General features: G+C 42.1%; 1 protein-coding gene across 12 annotated transcripts in view; it reads left to right on the forward strand.

Annotated features, from left to right (window-relative positions):
- Positions 1-16,260, forward strand: part of nav3 (neuron navigator 3) — a 420,425-nt gene that overhangs the window by 301,232 nt on the left and 102,933 nt on the right. For all 12 annotated transcript variants that reach the window (XM_042402532.1, XM_042402533.1, XM_042402528.1 and 9 more), the window contains 2 exons: positions 1,687-1,759; positions 8,696-8,870. In XM_042402532.1, coding sequence (XP_042258466.1) covers positions 1,687-1,759; positions 8,696-8,870 — 248 coding nt within the window. The remainder of the gene's footprint in view (positions 1-1,686; positions 1,760-8,695; positions 8,871-16,260) is intronic.

Here is a 16,260-nt window from a genome sequence, read left to right on the forward strand (position 1 = left end):
CTAGTAATGAGCCTTCACAAACGCTGCTCCGCACATGTCTCTCCACATACAAACGTCTGAGTGTGTGTGTGTGTGTGTGCGTGTGTGGGATAATCAAACAAGCTAGCACCCGGGCACACATGTGTCTGTCTGCGTGTGCAGCATGTGCGGAAAAAAATATGGAAGCCCACATGTAAGGGGGTTTCGTGCCTGCTGGGAGAATGTGTGTGGTGTTGGGAAGTGGGAGGTTGTAAGTTGTGTCGGGCAGATGGAGAAGCTCTGTGTGTCTTGTTGTCCCGCAGGGCTCCCTATGGATATATCCAGTGTAAACATCTCAGTCTGCGGAGAGAAAGTGACTGGGAGGGAGATGTACTACTTCAACGACTGCTTCTGAGGTGCCCCTGAGGAAAGCTCTTGACCCGTAGTGCAGCTATAGGGGAGTAGTATAGGATGTAGTTGTACTGGGCAGCTCAGTGTAAATGTGATGAAAGAGAGCATGCAAGGTCAGTCATCCTTCTCTGTGAATTACTTATAAAAACATAATAAACAAAAGTGACTTTGCATGGAGTTTCCCCACTTACCATGAAAAAGTAGACGTTCAAATTTCAGTCTGTAGTGCAGACATGAAAAAAATCATATAATTTTTGACCTCAATCAAGAAGTTGAAAGTCGTGTCTGGCCTTCCATGCCACAATGACAGGGCTGATTTTCTCAGCTGAATGAAATATCACAGAAATACACATTACTAAGCCAGTGGAGCACAATGGAGTTCAGCTGAGTAAGTATCCAAGTGGCCTGTGTGCAGATATGACTCATTATCCTGGTCCTACAAAGTCTCCATCTAACTAATCAAGAGAGAAAAGGGAGACTGGTTGAGAGAGCATTAAAAAGAAAGAGAGAGAGAGAGAGCTGAGGGGAGTTACAGCTCATGAATCATCATCGCCCGCTGGACGTCAGGCTGAGTAGCCCAGCCTGCCCTTTGTGTGGCCTTGGCACACTGCGCTGAAGCTGTGCGCTCTGACCTCTGACCTCGTCATAAAAGCTCTCCTGAGGGGCGTTGGCGGCCGGCCACTATGTTAATGAAGCCACCCATTAGCCGCTGTCAAGGAATGCAAAAATCCCCCCAATAACTACAACCGCAGTGAGCCTTTGTGAAACTGAAACCAGCGTGCAGAGGTGACGGTTGTCGGCTGTTGTTAAAAGCCTCAAGTGGGCCACAGTGACCCACACATCCTGTGTTTATGTGCCAATATATGTGTGTATGTGTGTGAACATTTGTATGTGTACATTTTTGTGTGTGTGTGTGCATGTCTGTGTGTCCCTGTGTGTGTGTGTGAGTTTACTACATATTTGCTTGTTACTGCCTGTTCATGAGCGGGTATGTGTGTCTATCGCCTGGTGCCAATGTGTGTTTACTGAATGCGTGTGTGTGACATGCCAGGGCAGGCTGCACCCCAGGCTGTGTAGGTGGCGATACACTGCGGTCAGTATGTCACACAGGCGGGTCCCAGGGTTGAGCAGGGGTCGGGTAATAACCACACAATGACGTGCTTTATGGGTAATAACGCTGATCGTCCTCATCCTCTGAGCCCTCTGCCCCGAGACATTTAGGCTCATTGAATGTTAAGTATTGTCACATTCTTGCTGTGTCTGTCCTTTGTGCTGACTGTCTGACGTCTCTTCGTCGTCTTTTTTTTTTGCCGGCAGATCGAGAATGTGGACGCCTGCCTCAGTTTCCTGGACGCCAGAGGAGTGAATGTACAAGGGCTCTCAGCAGAAGGTAAGAAGAATAAACAATACACAATTCAAGGCCGGGATCTGGACTGATTAACCTCTTAATTGAATCAGTCGAACAGCAGAAGACGGATCTCCCTGTTGTATTTCTAATTTCTAGACGTGGAAAATTAATTTGGCTCCAGCAGCACCCAACCTCCTGCGGGTAGCTTTCCATTTCTCCACAGTACCAAAAATCTTCAAAAAGGGAGTTAAAACGTATTTCCAAGACATACTATTATACTTCACAGCAATGGAATTTACCACGTCGGTATCATGGCAGGGTGCAGTTTCTCCATCTCAAGCTCTCACTATGGCAATGTAGGCAATCATTAGGGCATCAAAGTGGATTGTGGGAGGATAAAAACTGCAGAGAGGGATTCAGCTCCTGACTATCAGGGTATACAGTACATGGCTTATATGACAGTCATGACTACAGCGGGACTCTGCGCTGCATGACTGCTTGCCAATTTGAACGATAAGCTAAAATTGTCTCACAAGGCCAGGGTTGAAATTACAGTTGAGTTCCAAACTATGTGTTGTGATTGTGTTTTACACTTGATTATGAGGCAGCAGGAGGAGCCCAAACTTCCTTCAAAGTTTGTAAATGGATTCACTTTTTGTCACTGCATGCAAAGAGCTTGTATTAAGTTTTAAGGGTAGAAGACCCCAGGTGTGTTGGTGCCGCAGAATGCAGAAGAATGATGTAGAAGACACTTGATGCCCGGGCTCACGCCTGCCATGCTCAGTGGTTTAGAGGTGTAATGATAAGTGGGTATACTGTGGCTTCCTTTTGTTTTTTGGACTGTTGTTTGCACAAAACAAGCAACATAAAGACGTCAGCATGAGCTCTGGAAATGTGTGATGAATATTCCCCACTAATTTTGGACATTTTGTAGACCAAACAATGAATTGATTAATCAAGAATATAATTGGCTAATTCATTGATAATGAACTATAATATAATAAATAATAATATAACACTCACAGGGGCCTTCTGGACATGCTGTACATTCAGAAGTAGTCAAGATACAGTAGCTATGGTAACATGTCCCAATCTGGGGAGCAAATTGTTGCTGTCCAGCATGTAGCTCAAAACACTTTGACTTTTCATGAGCTAAGAAAAACAGCTTTGTTTACAACTTTGTAGCAATTTATTCATCAGAGAAGGGAGATTTTTCTCAGCTCATAATTTGATGGTTTGTCTGAAAAATCAGAAAAACCAAAATTGGAGATGCATGGTCTTTACTGGACAGCGACAAAATGTGAAAACAGGAAAAAAGATCTGCTTCACGCCATAAATTCTCTAGTCTTGATTTCAAATGAAAATTTCATGAAAGTTTGCACTCAACAGTGACAACACTAACAGAAGAGATTTACCCAAACTTTTTGGTGTGACTCCTGTTTGCAGTGTTGAAGAAAATACCTGCATTATCTGTAAAGATATGTTCATACACTGTACAGTACAGTGTTATTCCAGGGTAGGTGCAGAGTATATACATGAAAGAAAACCAGTACTAATTCTTTCTGATTGGGGTTTTCTGTGGAGTCCCATAGAAACAGGTACCATCTCATCTCAATTATTCCAGCAGAATGTGTCTCCAGCTGTTATTTAGGACCTGTGCTTGCCCAGACCCCATGTTGTGTCTGCTCCTCTTTAAACATTAAAGAGGTGAGCGTGCCCTTGACCTCTGCAGCAGCAGAAATAGTCTGACAGCCTGACACACTGACCGACAGCTCTAAATTCTGTGCCCACCCTCAACACTAAAAACAGCAAAGTGACTCGCTAGGCCTGGAATTTCAAAGTGGGTCTGTAAATATATGGGCTATTGGGTTACCCTGCCCATTGCTGTTGCTGCTGTGTTTCATCATTTCCTTCACCACAGTCCATCTTTCTCTCTCTCAATCTCTCAATTGTCAACCCTGTTCTCAAGGCTTGCTGGGCATGTGGTTTGTGTGTTTGTGAGTTGAATTAGGTGGCCATGTCTGCCCTCTCCAGTCTAATTGAATCAGCCAAGTGCTTTCCAGGGTTTGTTGGCGGGCATAGGCAGTCTTTATCATCTTTTTACAAGCATGGGAATAAAATAAAGTGGGATGTTTGATGTGTATACAGGCACTGCAGTTTGAGAGAATGTACTTATTGTAATAACCTCTCTAGAAATCCCCCTGCATCTCTCTGGTGGAAGGCTGTAAACCAAAGTTCCAGAAAAACTCATCTTGCTGAGTGTTCTGGTTCCCCCTTAGACGTTTCTGCTAAGAGATGTTTTGGCCATAATGAAAACAAGTCTGGAGACTTTTTTTCCATGCAAGAAAAGAAAATAATGCTGCAGAGTAGTACAACAGTGACAAGGGGCTAGTCATCAGAAACTAATAGGGGAAAGTTTAAGAGACTCTACTGACCCTAAATCCTGGACAATCCAGAACATGTTCTTACTTTTCACCACATTTTTTACAAAGAAAAAAGGTTCCACCTCCTCAAACTCAAACTCACACTTGACCCCTCAGCTCAAACAAAACTATCAAGGGCAAAAAAGTCTTTTACTGCTTGAAATGTGATAATTATCTACAGGAAGTTCAGTCCACCATTTCCAGCCATAAAAAGCAGGTGTAAAGCCTCTGAAATACACATTTCCTGCAGTTGATAATGGGTTACAGTGAGGGGTCCTTACAACAGGTCATTAAAGCCTCTTTCCATTGCGGAGGCTGTGCAACTGAAACCTACGCAGAACTGGCTCTTATTGGTTGTAGTGCTATGACCTGCTCACCACAGTAAAATCCCTCCCCCTTGATCTCAGTGGGCGCAGATTTTTAAAGAAAGGCAGTTTTCATTAGTCTACTTAAACACTCCTCTGAGTTGGGTCAGTAAGGGGTAAACACTTGTTCTCTGACCAGAAGGTGAGGCCTCAGGCGAGGATATGGTTTTAAGTTAAAGTTTAAGGTCATGTCAACTCTTTATAGTATGTAATTATAACTTGGCTATAGAAGAAAACAGTGGAACATTTTTTATTCCACAACTAAATCAGGATCTTACAAATAAATGGAAGTCAAACAAAGGAAGTAAAAACAAGATTGCACAAGGACAAAGGAGGTCACTCGCTGAAGCAAAGACATAACCAGCTGTGGAGTTGTGAGGAGAGATCCTAACTGGATATATTGTCTGGGTATTAAACCAATGAAAGATTGATTAAGTAGGTAAAGACAGAATATATAGAGCTCAGACTGTATTTGTCTTCTTTTTGCTATTACCCAGCTGTGGTAGAACCTTTCCTTCACCTCCTCCAAAGTCTTCTGTGACTTATTAAATAACGAAGAAAAAAAGATTGAATGAAACCGCATCACCCACTTAAAAGGCCTCCAGAAGCAAAGGCACATTTTCATTGAGCGTGGGCCAGGCTGCAACACTTCTCTCCTGCACTGCGCCAGAGCAGCAAGAGCCCTCCTGCTAGTACAGTAGATGAAAAAGCTATGTGTTGCTGACAAAAACGTCTAATGTCCTGTCACTGTCTCATAGAATCCAGCTATCCGTTCCTCTATCACAATTTCTTCAAAAACTTTCAGAAACTTGAAAAAGGTGCCACAAAAAAACAAGTAAAAGCTGACACCTTGTGAGAGTTTTACAATAAATTTGTAGCAGACACACTGCACTTTGGCCAGATGACAAGCTGAGCTGCATACAATTTATGTTCAAGCCGAAAAGCTCTGAAGTGCTCATATCTCTCCGACATCATTTTGGAAGAAAGCGCTCCTTTGTCTCTGGTGCCAGAGAGAGCGCTAGGAGTTTGTGCAGAAAGTCACTTTACGCTGCTCAGTGGCAACTGCTGAAAGTCCCTTTCATGCATAAATCCTGTCCTACTTGCAGATGATGCTGTCTTGAAAATTATACAGCAACACCAAAGTAATCACAAGACAAAACAGCCGTTGGGTCAGAACAACCCCGTTTCTTAAATTGATCTTCATATATAACTAATTTGCATCACCTGATGCATTTTGGAGGCCATATAACGCTGCCCAAATGACAAAACATTTATATAGAACGTATCTGCAAAATTCAGGACACATTGCGATTTTACTGTATCATTGGGTTGACTTTTTCCAAATTTAACCAAGACCAAGCTCTTTCCCTAACTTTAACCAAATGTTTTTGTTGCTTAAGACTAACCACACTTGGCGTTCTTGACTGACTTTTATAATAACTGCACACTGCACGGCAATAAAATGTTGCTAGTGAACATAATAAACGTGGCAGTTACATGTGCTCCAAAACATTTTTGTCATTGCAGATTAGTTTAAAAGACATTCGTAGGAGACAGAGTTGTCAAGAGATATCTGTTACCTTGTCGTCTCCAACACCTGAGAAGAGGACAATGCTCAAATTCCCAACAGTTCCTCTTTTGGATGGAGCCAAAGTGCAACATTTGTTCAACACTGTGTCCAGTGAAGTTGAGATTTCTTGATCCAAGCCAACCTAATGGAAAAACTGATGTTAGAAGAGGTTATATCACGGTTGAGCTGTCTCCCATGAGCTGGTTGTCAAGACCAAAATCTCCTTACTTTTATTTGTTGTAGAAAGGTGTTCTTGCTCTTTTACCTTTTTCTAATGATAAGTCACTCACAATAATTGTATTCAGTATTTAATATTGAGCAGATATGCATATGGTCAAATGACCCATTCATGAAAATACATTTGTACTGTTGCTGGAAGGCCTCTGGAGAGCTGAATCTATGCATTTTAGTGTAGTTTATAAGACAAGGCACATCAAGACAACCTAACCTGTTCTTTTGTTCCCTATAATGATTTTACAGCATAAAAAAGAGATCTTGGTTGATGAATAAAATATATATTATATCAGTATATAATAAATGTAAATAAACACACACTTTCCACATGATGCTACACCAAATTCATGCCATAATGGAGCCCATGGTTTAATCACTGGACCTTGGTTCAAGTGCTTTATATGTATCTTTGACTGGAAGTGACCTGGCCATTGGGGCAGAAATTGAGCAAAATTTCTAAATTGAACAAGCACCTTAAGATCCTTATAATGTCACTTGATACTGTGCTTCAGTGGTGCATAATCTCAAACAAAATTTTCAAATAAATAAGCTCAAAGCAGTGGACACACAGTAATCCTGGAACCCTAGGACCCAAGGACAGTCGCCCAGAGAGCTGATTGGAAGCCTTGGGTCAAGCTTCCACCTTGCTAAAGTTTCCTTGAGTAATATATGAAATATACAAATGGCCTGTTCTACTGTATATCTGACCCTGACCTGACCTGACCTCGATGACAAGGCCAGCAAAAACGGACAACAAAACAAAACCAACAGTCTCCCTTTGGAATCAATGAAATGTTCTTCCTCTTGTCCTCACCATTATCATTTCAATTACTTTTAGCAGTCGCCAAAAGTTTCGGTCCACAGCAGCTCCTTGGTTGGCTGAATCTGCAACATTGTCTCTCCCTAAAGCACAGAAAACACTGTTCAGGCTATCTCAAAGGCCCAGTATAAATTACCGCCTCAGGGTATTAGAAAATGGAAAACACCCCCAAGAGATTAATCTTCTACAACTTTCACTGTCTCCAAACAGCGTAGCCATGGATGGCTGGGGAGACTGTTTGAGCCTCACCAGATTGAAAAATCGAGTAAAAACCTCTGCGTCAGCCAATGCTATCCTTCCTGTGCCTCTGTGTGCCAGCTCTCACTGAGGGTTTGATATGAAAAGTCCATTTCACAAATGGGTGCGTTAGCCACAGTGATCAATTCTTCCTCCTCTGTGACTGCTGAATCCCATCCTGGCTGTGTGTAGGAGTCTGTTTAAGTTTTGCTCAGGACGTGTTCAGGATAAGATTAACACTCCAGACAAAGTTACTCATTGATTAGGAGCTTTTTTTTTTTTTTTTTGCTTTCGCCAGCTCAGCATATTTAAGGAGTAGCTTTGTTTGCAGGGCTGCACTCTCTAGGAGATCTGATACCCCAAACACGAATATAATCTCTTTTTCATTCTCATATGTTTTACGTCCTTTGAGTTAATTTTCAATATCAATTTGTTTTGGATGATTTTGTTTTATCTTTTGTGTGTTCTTATCAGTGCTGCAGTGTTTCACTTGTCATTTAGATAAACTTTGTTGTTTTCATTTTTATCTCATCCATTTGAATAATTTCACTATATTATCTATACACAGCAGAAATGTGTCACTTCTGTCAGTATCCTAACAACAACAGCAACTATAAAATCAGTTCCTTATATCAAGGCAAAAGCAGAACTGTAAATGTTATGTCATATATTTTTTGCTGTTTGGACGCCCTTACCCGGACTTTCCCTATCACCAGACCCATGCTGAGCTTTGATCCTAAATTAAGCAGCTGTGTATTAGCTCATGTATGTGTGCAGATGCTTTAGTCTGGATCTATGACAATTGGATCTTCGTTTGAGCAATGGCTTAAATTATTCCTATACAAAGTTTTAGTTCATGGAAAATACAATTTTCTGACTGAACTGTAACGGCTATAACTCTACTGTATGCAGTATATCAATAAATGCAGTTAAAGCCAGTTTATAATTACCCTTATAAAACTCTTATGCTTGCTGCACAACAGCACTTGAGCTCTATCCCCAAGTGTGTGTGTTTTTTTAGTCAACATATGTTCACTTTTCACTGTTTGAAAGATACAATAAATGGTCTGGAAAATATTCATTTGTAGCGTCACAGGACATTGCTTTGATTCAAGACAAATGAAAAACAAGCTCTGAACTACTTTCATTTGCAGAAATGACTTCCAAGAAAATACATTGGTTCTACTGGAGGGCAGATGCAGGGAAAGTTGGATTTGTGCAGTAAGACATGATGGATGTAGGATGAATTTATATGATGGGGGATTTGCACAATAACTAGATTCTCAAACTGTATAGACTTATTCCCTTCCCTTCGTTTTGTCCCTCCAGAGATCAGGAATGGCAACTTAAAGAGCATCCTGGGCCTCTTCTTCATCCTGTCACGCTACAAGCAGCAGCAGCAGCAACAGCAGCAGTATTACCAGTCCCTGGTGGAGCTCAGCCAGCAGACCAGCAGCACCGCATCGTCCGCCAGCAGCCTCAAGACGCAGGAGATGCAGTCCAGGTACGTTACACTGGTATAGATGCTTCACATGGTTGTATTGCAGTGGTTTCCTTTGCGGCAGAGGAGGTCACCCAGAGGTCAGAGGAGCAAGCTAATGCCACTGGTTTGAATTAGTGGACCAATTATTTTTTTAGGAAGCATGTTGGAAAAGAGGACAACAGGTTTTTCGCTTTTGGATGCTTAATTAGGTCCAGTTAGAACTTTTGTAAACAGGAAATTAGTGGATATGGCCGCCTTTAAGTGGTGTTGAAAATTAATAGCAGCCTTCATAGAAGATGTTTCTCATTAAATACTGAGAGAAGTTTTGCTGTGTCAGCTCCACAAGCAAGTTTTGACAGGGACGTGTCGTTTTGGCTGACAGCAGAGGAGAGTAGTTACATTAGATTTACATTTTTAAGGCAGTCCTAGCCTCAGACTGTATTAATACGCATTAAAGGAATAGTTTGACATTTTGTGAAATACATTTGGAGAGTCAGATAAGAAGACTGATACCGATCTCATATCTGTTTGTTAAAGCTACAGACAGCAGCCAGTTAGCTTAGCTTAGCATACAGACAGGAACAAGGGAAACAGCTAGCCTGACTCTGTGCAAAGGTAACAAAATCTGCCTACCATCACCTGTAAAGCTTATTAATTAACTAAAATAGATAGTCTGGCACACATTAGGAAATGTCATTTTTACATCTGGTTTCTGTATGAACTAAACAAACAAAATATATTGTTTTAATTAATAAGCTTTAGAGGTGCTGGTGGAGGGATACTGTTAGAGCCAAGCTAGCTGTTTTCCTTCGTTCCAGTCTTCATGCTAAGCTAAGCTAAGAGGGTGGTATCGATCCCCTCATCTAATTGTAAATGTATTTCCCAAAATGGCGAACTTTTGCTTTAAAATTGGCCATGTAGATGTAAATATCATCTAAAAAATAGCAGCCTAAAAAGCAAGTTTGCTTACTTTACAAAAAATACATAGCTTTTCAGTACAGAAGCTGACAGCTACTGGATAGAGAAGTGACTGGTCCATGAAAGAGTTATGAAACAGTGGTATAACAGAATGTACACATTACATAGGCTAGTATTGGACATTTTACACAATTTAAGGGATGGTGAGTTTTCCACAGTTAAGCAGTTATATGTTTTTAATAGAAATATGCTCATGTTTATGTGGAGGCACAAAATAATATGACGACAGGCAGTGTACAGTAGACGTGTTGGCATACAGGCAGTAAAAGGCAGTAAAAGCAAAGAAGGCTTGGCCCTGTGTGATGTAAATAGACAGAGCAGGCTTTAGAAGAGCATCTAAAGGCAGGCCTGACATGCCACACATGAGCAGCATTCCCCTCGACCAGATCAAGTTACTGCATCGCTGCTCTGTTTGGCTGTGCTCTGTGTGTGTCTGTGTGTGTGTGTGTGTGTGTGTGTGTGAGAGCCCGTGGCACCGTATGTGCGTAAAATCAGTGCAATGAGAGCAGTTAGTCTCAGCACTTGAGGAGAGGGCATGTGAGTAAGACGATATTGTCAAGAGCTTTAGCCACACTCACTTTGGAAGAGTTAGGAGGCGGTAGTGGTGGGATCAGTGTATTGTGTGTGTGTGTGTGTGTGTGTGTGTGTGTGTGTGTGTGTGTGTGTGTGTATGTGTGTGGGGGTTATTAGGGGCACAGCTGCCTCCCATTCCCACCCTACTGCCTCCCCCTTACAACAGGTGGAAAACGCTCTCACAGACTTACACACCGAACAGCAAAGTTCGAAACACACCGCTGCATCAGTCCATCCGGGCAACCATGCCAAACCCCACATACATACAGTATACCTGAGGTTTCTCCACCAACAAGAAGGAGAACATATGATTTCATGAAGACACAGTTAATTAGCAAACAGACCCTCTGCCCTCACTGTCCACAGCCCCAGTAACGTCTCACTCCCTTGGGCTGATAATTTAATCACGTTTGAATGCTGAAGGCCAAAGTGGAGGTCAGAGGATCAATCCATGTCTGTCAGTGATAAAGTAAGCCATTAATCTGGACTATTCAGCTTCCCTCTGTAGCTCAAGAGATTCTAGAAAGGTGTGGAGAATGAATTTGATCATTTCTAAGCGGAGAGAAATTGGAAAAAAGTCGCTCACACACTCGATTATCACACATATTGTATGATGAACAAGAAAGTAATTTGGCCAAGTTGACGCTGACGAGCCTGTAAATGTGAAGTGTAAAAAGGTTATAAAGACAGAATTTGCTGGTGGATTGTGTGTGTGTTTGTGAGCTGAAGTTGTGCAGAGTGAGTAGTGGAGGGAAACACGGAGTGCAAATGAGCCAGATGATCATGAGTGTGTGAGTCAAACGTCACACACAGATGATTTGCCACCATGTGTTGCTGCTGAACCAAATTCCACTGAGCATCAGAGTGTAGCATCCCGTGCTCTCCTTTAACAAAACAACAACAACAACAAAAACAAAACAAAAAAACAATGTCCACTTGTTTTTTTAAATAATTTTTATATTGGAAGCCATTTTCATACAATGTTATTTCTGTGCTCTTTTCATTTGAAAAGAAAAGATTTTTTTTTTTTTTACCCTTTTTTGTTGTTCAGTGGTGGACTGCCTAGAGGAAACTGGATGATAATGTGATGATATGTCATGCCAAGATATTTCCAAGGCAACTAAAATATAGTTTGATACCAGAAAATGTCAAATTTAATGTCAATCCCTCAGAACCAAGGAGTTTTTCTCCACCAACGTTCAGTAATCATAAAGGGAGAAGTCTGTTCAACGCAGAGAGTGGCTAAATTCTGCACTTAAAGTACACCAGAAAGTTACAAATACATCTGAAATTCCATTCACAAATGAATGATATCTATCTGAAGGTAGATTTGTTTTTTACCTCAAAGAACTGACACTTCACTCAAACTGCATCACATTTATGGACGTGTCTTGCTTGTCGCATCTTGACAGCGTGAATTTATTTGAATAATTCACCAGAGCACACACTGGTGATAATCTGATATTTGAGTTTGCTTTCTCTGCCCTTTTTCATCTTATACCATCTCAACTTCAAATGTTCTTTTGTTTGAGGCTTCATATGTCTGGCTGGTGTGCCGGTTCCTTTTCGCTCACAATTCAAAACACTGAAATATAATTAATTTATCTATTCATAAAGATCTTTTCTAATTCTAATTTTCCGCAGTGATGAATAGCTGTAAGCTCCAGCCGACCCTGAAGATTTAGCATGTCTGAGTAACGTCATAAAAATATAAGATCAACCAGAAGAGTGAGTGTTTTAAATTAAAAATGTTAAGCTTTTTGAATTATCAAATTATCTGTCTCGCAGATTTACACAGACTGACACACACACGCTCTCACATTCTCACACATTTGGCCTACTGCACATCTACAGTTGTGGTATGGTGGTGCTTTCTATAGACAGCACCTGCTGGCCTAACTGGTGTCTCTGGGGCAGGGGATGGGATGTGTGTGACACTGTGTGTGTGTGTGTGTGTGTCTGAGGGGAACTCCCCATTGGACAAAGTGCGACAGCCCGGAGCCACGGGAGGTTTACTGTGCTCTAGAAGGCAGGGGGGCCCAGGCCTGGCAGGGCACAGCAAACCCTCCCTCTTTAACTCACCATGTCCCGGGGCGAACAAGTTGACCCCCTGGTCTGGCGCTCCTCTCGCCTGCCTACTGCCGTGTCTCGCGACAGGAAGAGCCGTTTGCCATATGGGAGAGCCAACAGCCTGGCCAAGCCTGACTCGTCTCCTAGGTACAGTTTCAGCTTGTACGCTCGGTGTGTGTGTGTGTGTGTGTTAGTGTCCAGGCGACAGAGTTTGGATCTTTCTGTACAAGACACGGTGACATGAGGAAGATGGATTAGTGTCAGTAGCATCATGAACTGGTAAATGATTTTGTTGTCCTGTCATATATCATGGATTGGTGTTAATGATGTAGGTGTTTGCAAGAGGTTGTTATTGGATAGACATGGATATGAATGAATGAATAACAGAGTGCTAAAAAGTAAAAAGCACCATTTAGTATTGCCTTTATGTTACACTAATTCTGTAATTTTGCTCCATTGTGTAATACATGATAGGTGATCAATGCAAGAGTTTAACAGTGTGTAGTGGATTCTTCTGTGTACACCAAGTCCCAGTGAAATGGCAGTTGGAGCATCTTTAGCCTCAGTAACATGACGTATGTCAGAGTGAAACAAAATATGTGAGATGTTATAATTTGATAAAATAGTTCAGAGATTTCTTTGCTTGAAATGATTTTGCAAGCGTGGAGTCTCTGGAGAACCATAGCTCTATGAAGCAGGATACATTCAAACATATACCTCTGATATTGCTCCGTTTGCTACTACAACAAAGTCAAGTGTGTGTATATGATGGGAGGGATTAGCTGATCATTCAATTTGCAATTTATTGAATACATTTATGTTGATTCCATAGAGCGCAGGATGAGAAAATATTTTACAAGAAGAGAAAAGACAGGGATTATATGAACACTGAAAGATTTTTTTTTCAAGTGTTTGACATATACCAAGAGATAGCAGCAAAAAGAACAGGGACTAGTGACTGATTTCCATTGAGGTTACATGTTGCCAGACAGAGTTAGCATACAAGACTTTGTGTGCATCTACATTAGAGCAGCAATACTAGAAGGTGACGTGAGTGTTGATTGGGTTTTGAAAGGGCCATGTTTGAAGGATCCCTCTCTCCCGCGAAGGTCGTGTCACATCTCAGTCCATCTGTCACCACACTGACCCGCGTGCCCCAGCGCCCGCCATTTTGATCCGAAACCCACCAGCGTGTGTCTGACCTCAGCGCTGCAGCTACAATTAAGCTGAAAGTGATATTCCTCGCATTTAATACGACGGCGATGGCATCCAAAATTGCTTGTATGTGCACCGCAGTGTCGTGGACTATTAGACGGAGGCCTCGCTGATGTATGTTGTATTCGATCAAGAGTGACAGACTGTAACTCCTCTCTCCATCTTTTCACCACCAGCACCCCGTCGCCTTTCCCCCCCGCTCCTAGATCCTACCCTCATATTCTCTGGTGTCTCTTTTTCCACACTGGAAAGATCTTAGATGTTGTGGGTTGGATAAGCAATCCAGGCTGGGGATTCTATACCATTGCCATTATGTTTCATGGCATTTTATAAAGTTGGACGTGAGGGGGGGGGGGGGGGGGGGGCTCAGGATGGGTCTTGTGGTGGAAAAATGTGCACCACAGCACCCCTTATATTTTACTGTCATACAACTGCGGGCTGCTCCTATAGTTCATGAGCTGCACTTACATTGCCTCTTGTCAGACTTCTGTAGTCTCTGTTGCCTTTATAGATAACCTCTGTTCTTCCCTGCTCTGCACTCCCTCTGAGAATGTTAACAAAAAGACAGAAAATACAGAAGGAACGCAAAGGGCAAAAGCTTTACTTACTTACTTACTTTGAGAGGAATGTGACAAATTCAAGCTCAACCCTTTTTTCCCATCCAAACACTGAAAAAGCATTTTAGAATGCGACAGCCTCCATTAATCTCTGTCTCAGCTTATCTTTTGTGTGTGCTAAGTGCCATTTAGGGTATTCAGTAGAGCACAAAACATACTAATGGAAGACAAAATGTGGTATGAGAGTTGGGGGAGTAAAGGGGAACATATTTAGTAACTAGACATCCTTACTCGACGTGTCATGTATCATATAGTTTATTAATAACATGATACAAAGGTGCTAGCCACTGTAATGGAACACAGGCCTGAACTCGCTTCCCCTGCGAGCTACTGTCTGCTCCAGAACTCGTTAGCATAACACCGCATCATGAAAACCTGCAAGGTCAATTAGAAATGTACAGTGACTCGGCACTTCATCACAGGTGGTTCAGGAGTGAGGTTAATTGTCCACAGGGGGAAGTGTAAATAGAGAAAGACTGTGTGTGTGTGTGTGTGAGAGAGTGTGCATCTATAATATGTGCGAGAGGCAGATGAGAAATGTGAATGCGTGTGTGTGAGTCAGAGAGGGAACCTGGAGACACACTGTTAGAAAGTTAGACAGCTAATTAGAATTCTGCACACCACCTTAAAAGATCCTCGTCTTTCACAGTTCAACCTCACCCAACAAAGCATTAAATATCACATCTTTGTCACTTGATAAAATGATAAAATGATCAAATTTATTCAGGACATTGACTGAAAATCACAGCAGCAAGGCCTGAAACTTCTGTACCATTCCTCCTCCTGCTGTACTCCAGCATAAAGCCTGTTCTCCTCTCTAATCTCAAACATGCACACACTACAAGATTTGAAAGTGATGGCGCATCACACACGACAGGATATTATTAAGATTATCATGCCAGAGGGAGCAATGCACCACCTCACGTGATCTCATGTGATCTCATGGGGAAGCAGATGTAAACAAAATGCTTTGCAGTGAGAAAAAAAACAAAAGCAGAAGGTTAAACTAGACTGGATGAAAAATTGGGGAGACGCAGTCAACACAGGTTGTCTGTTCCTCAGCCAGAACTGGAGGTGAGATTTTAATATCTGTCAACAGTAATATGCTAGCTAATGTTAGCCACAAGGGCTAGAATGTTTCACATTGCTTGACAACACCGTCAGCTCTCTCTCAACGGCTATTGTGGTCCTGCTTGGAAAATGGTGACATAATCATCCTAATTTTAAATCCTAGATATCAAACATGTTTGAAATTATCGGGGCGGCCCCACTGAGTCTGGGAGCAGCTCTGGAGGTTTAAGATTGGATCTGTAAACCCCTCACATTACCAGATAATCTGGGCTGAACATCGATACCAACCAAGGTCCAAGACCAGATTTCTCCTCCCATTGTCAGGAGAGGTGAACTTGGGATAAATCGACCCCTAACACCTATAGTCTGAGCCCGGCTTTACTACCGATGCTGTGTGGGACCGATTCCCAGTCTGAGCAGGACCACAAAAGCCAATGAGAGAGACAAGTCTACAAGGAGACGGAAGTGAATGAGAGGACTTTTGAAACGGCGGCGGCGAAGAAACAACAACAAGCTGGTGTACAGGTGCGTTGGACAGCTGAGATGAAGAAAAGGCTTGTCGATATGTGCCAAGAACTGCAAGACTGCCTATATAACTGCCTATATATATATCTTCCAAGACATATTATAACTATACGGACAAAGAGAAGAGCTTTACTAAATAGCAAGTTGTTGCACCATGTCAATCTCCATTTTGTTTACATCTGCCTCCCCATGAGATCACCTGAGATCACATGTGGTGGTGTACTGCTCCCTCTGGCACAATAATCTTCATAATATCCTGTAGTGTGTGATGTGCCATTATTTTCAAATCTTGTAGTATGTGCATGTTTGAGATTAGAAAGAAGAACATCTGTGAAGTTTCTCCTTATGTGCGTGATGCAACC

The sequence above is a fragment of the Thunnus maccoyii genome, chromosome 23 (assembly GCF_910596095.1).
Source record: "Thunnus maccoyii chromosome 23, fThuMac1.1, whole genome shotgun sequence".
Classification (NCBI taxonomy): domain Eukaryota; kingdom Metazoa; phylum Chordata; class Actinopteri; order Scombriformes; family Scombridae; genus Thunnus; species Thunnus maccoyii.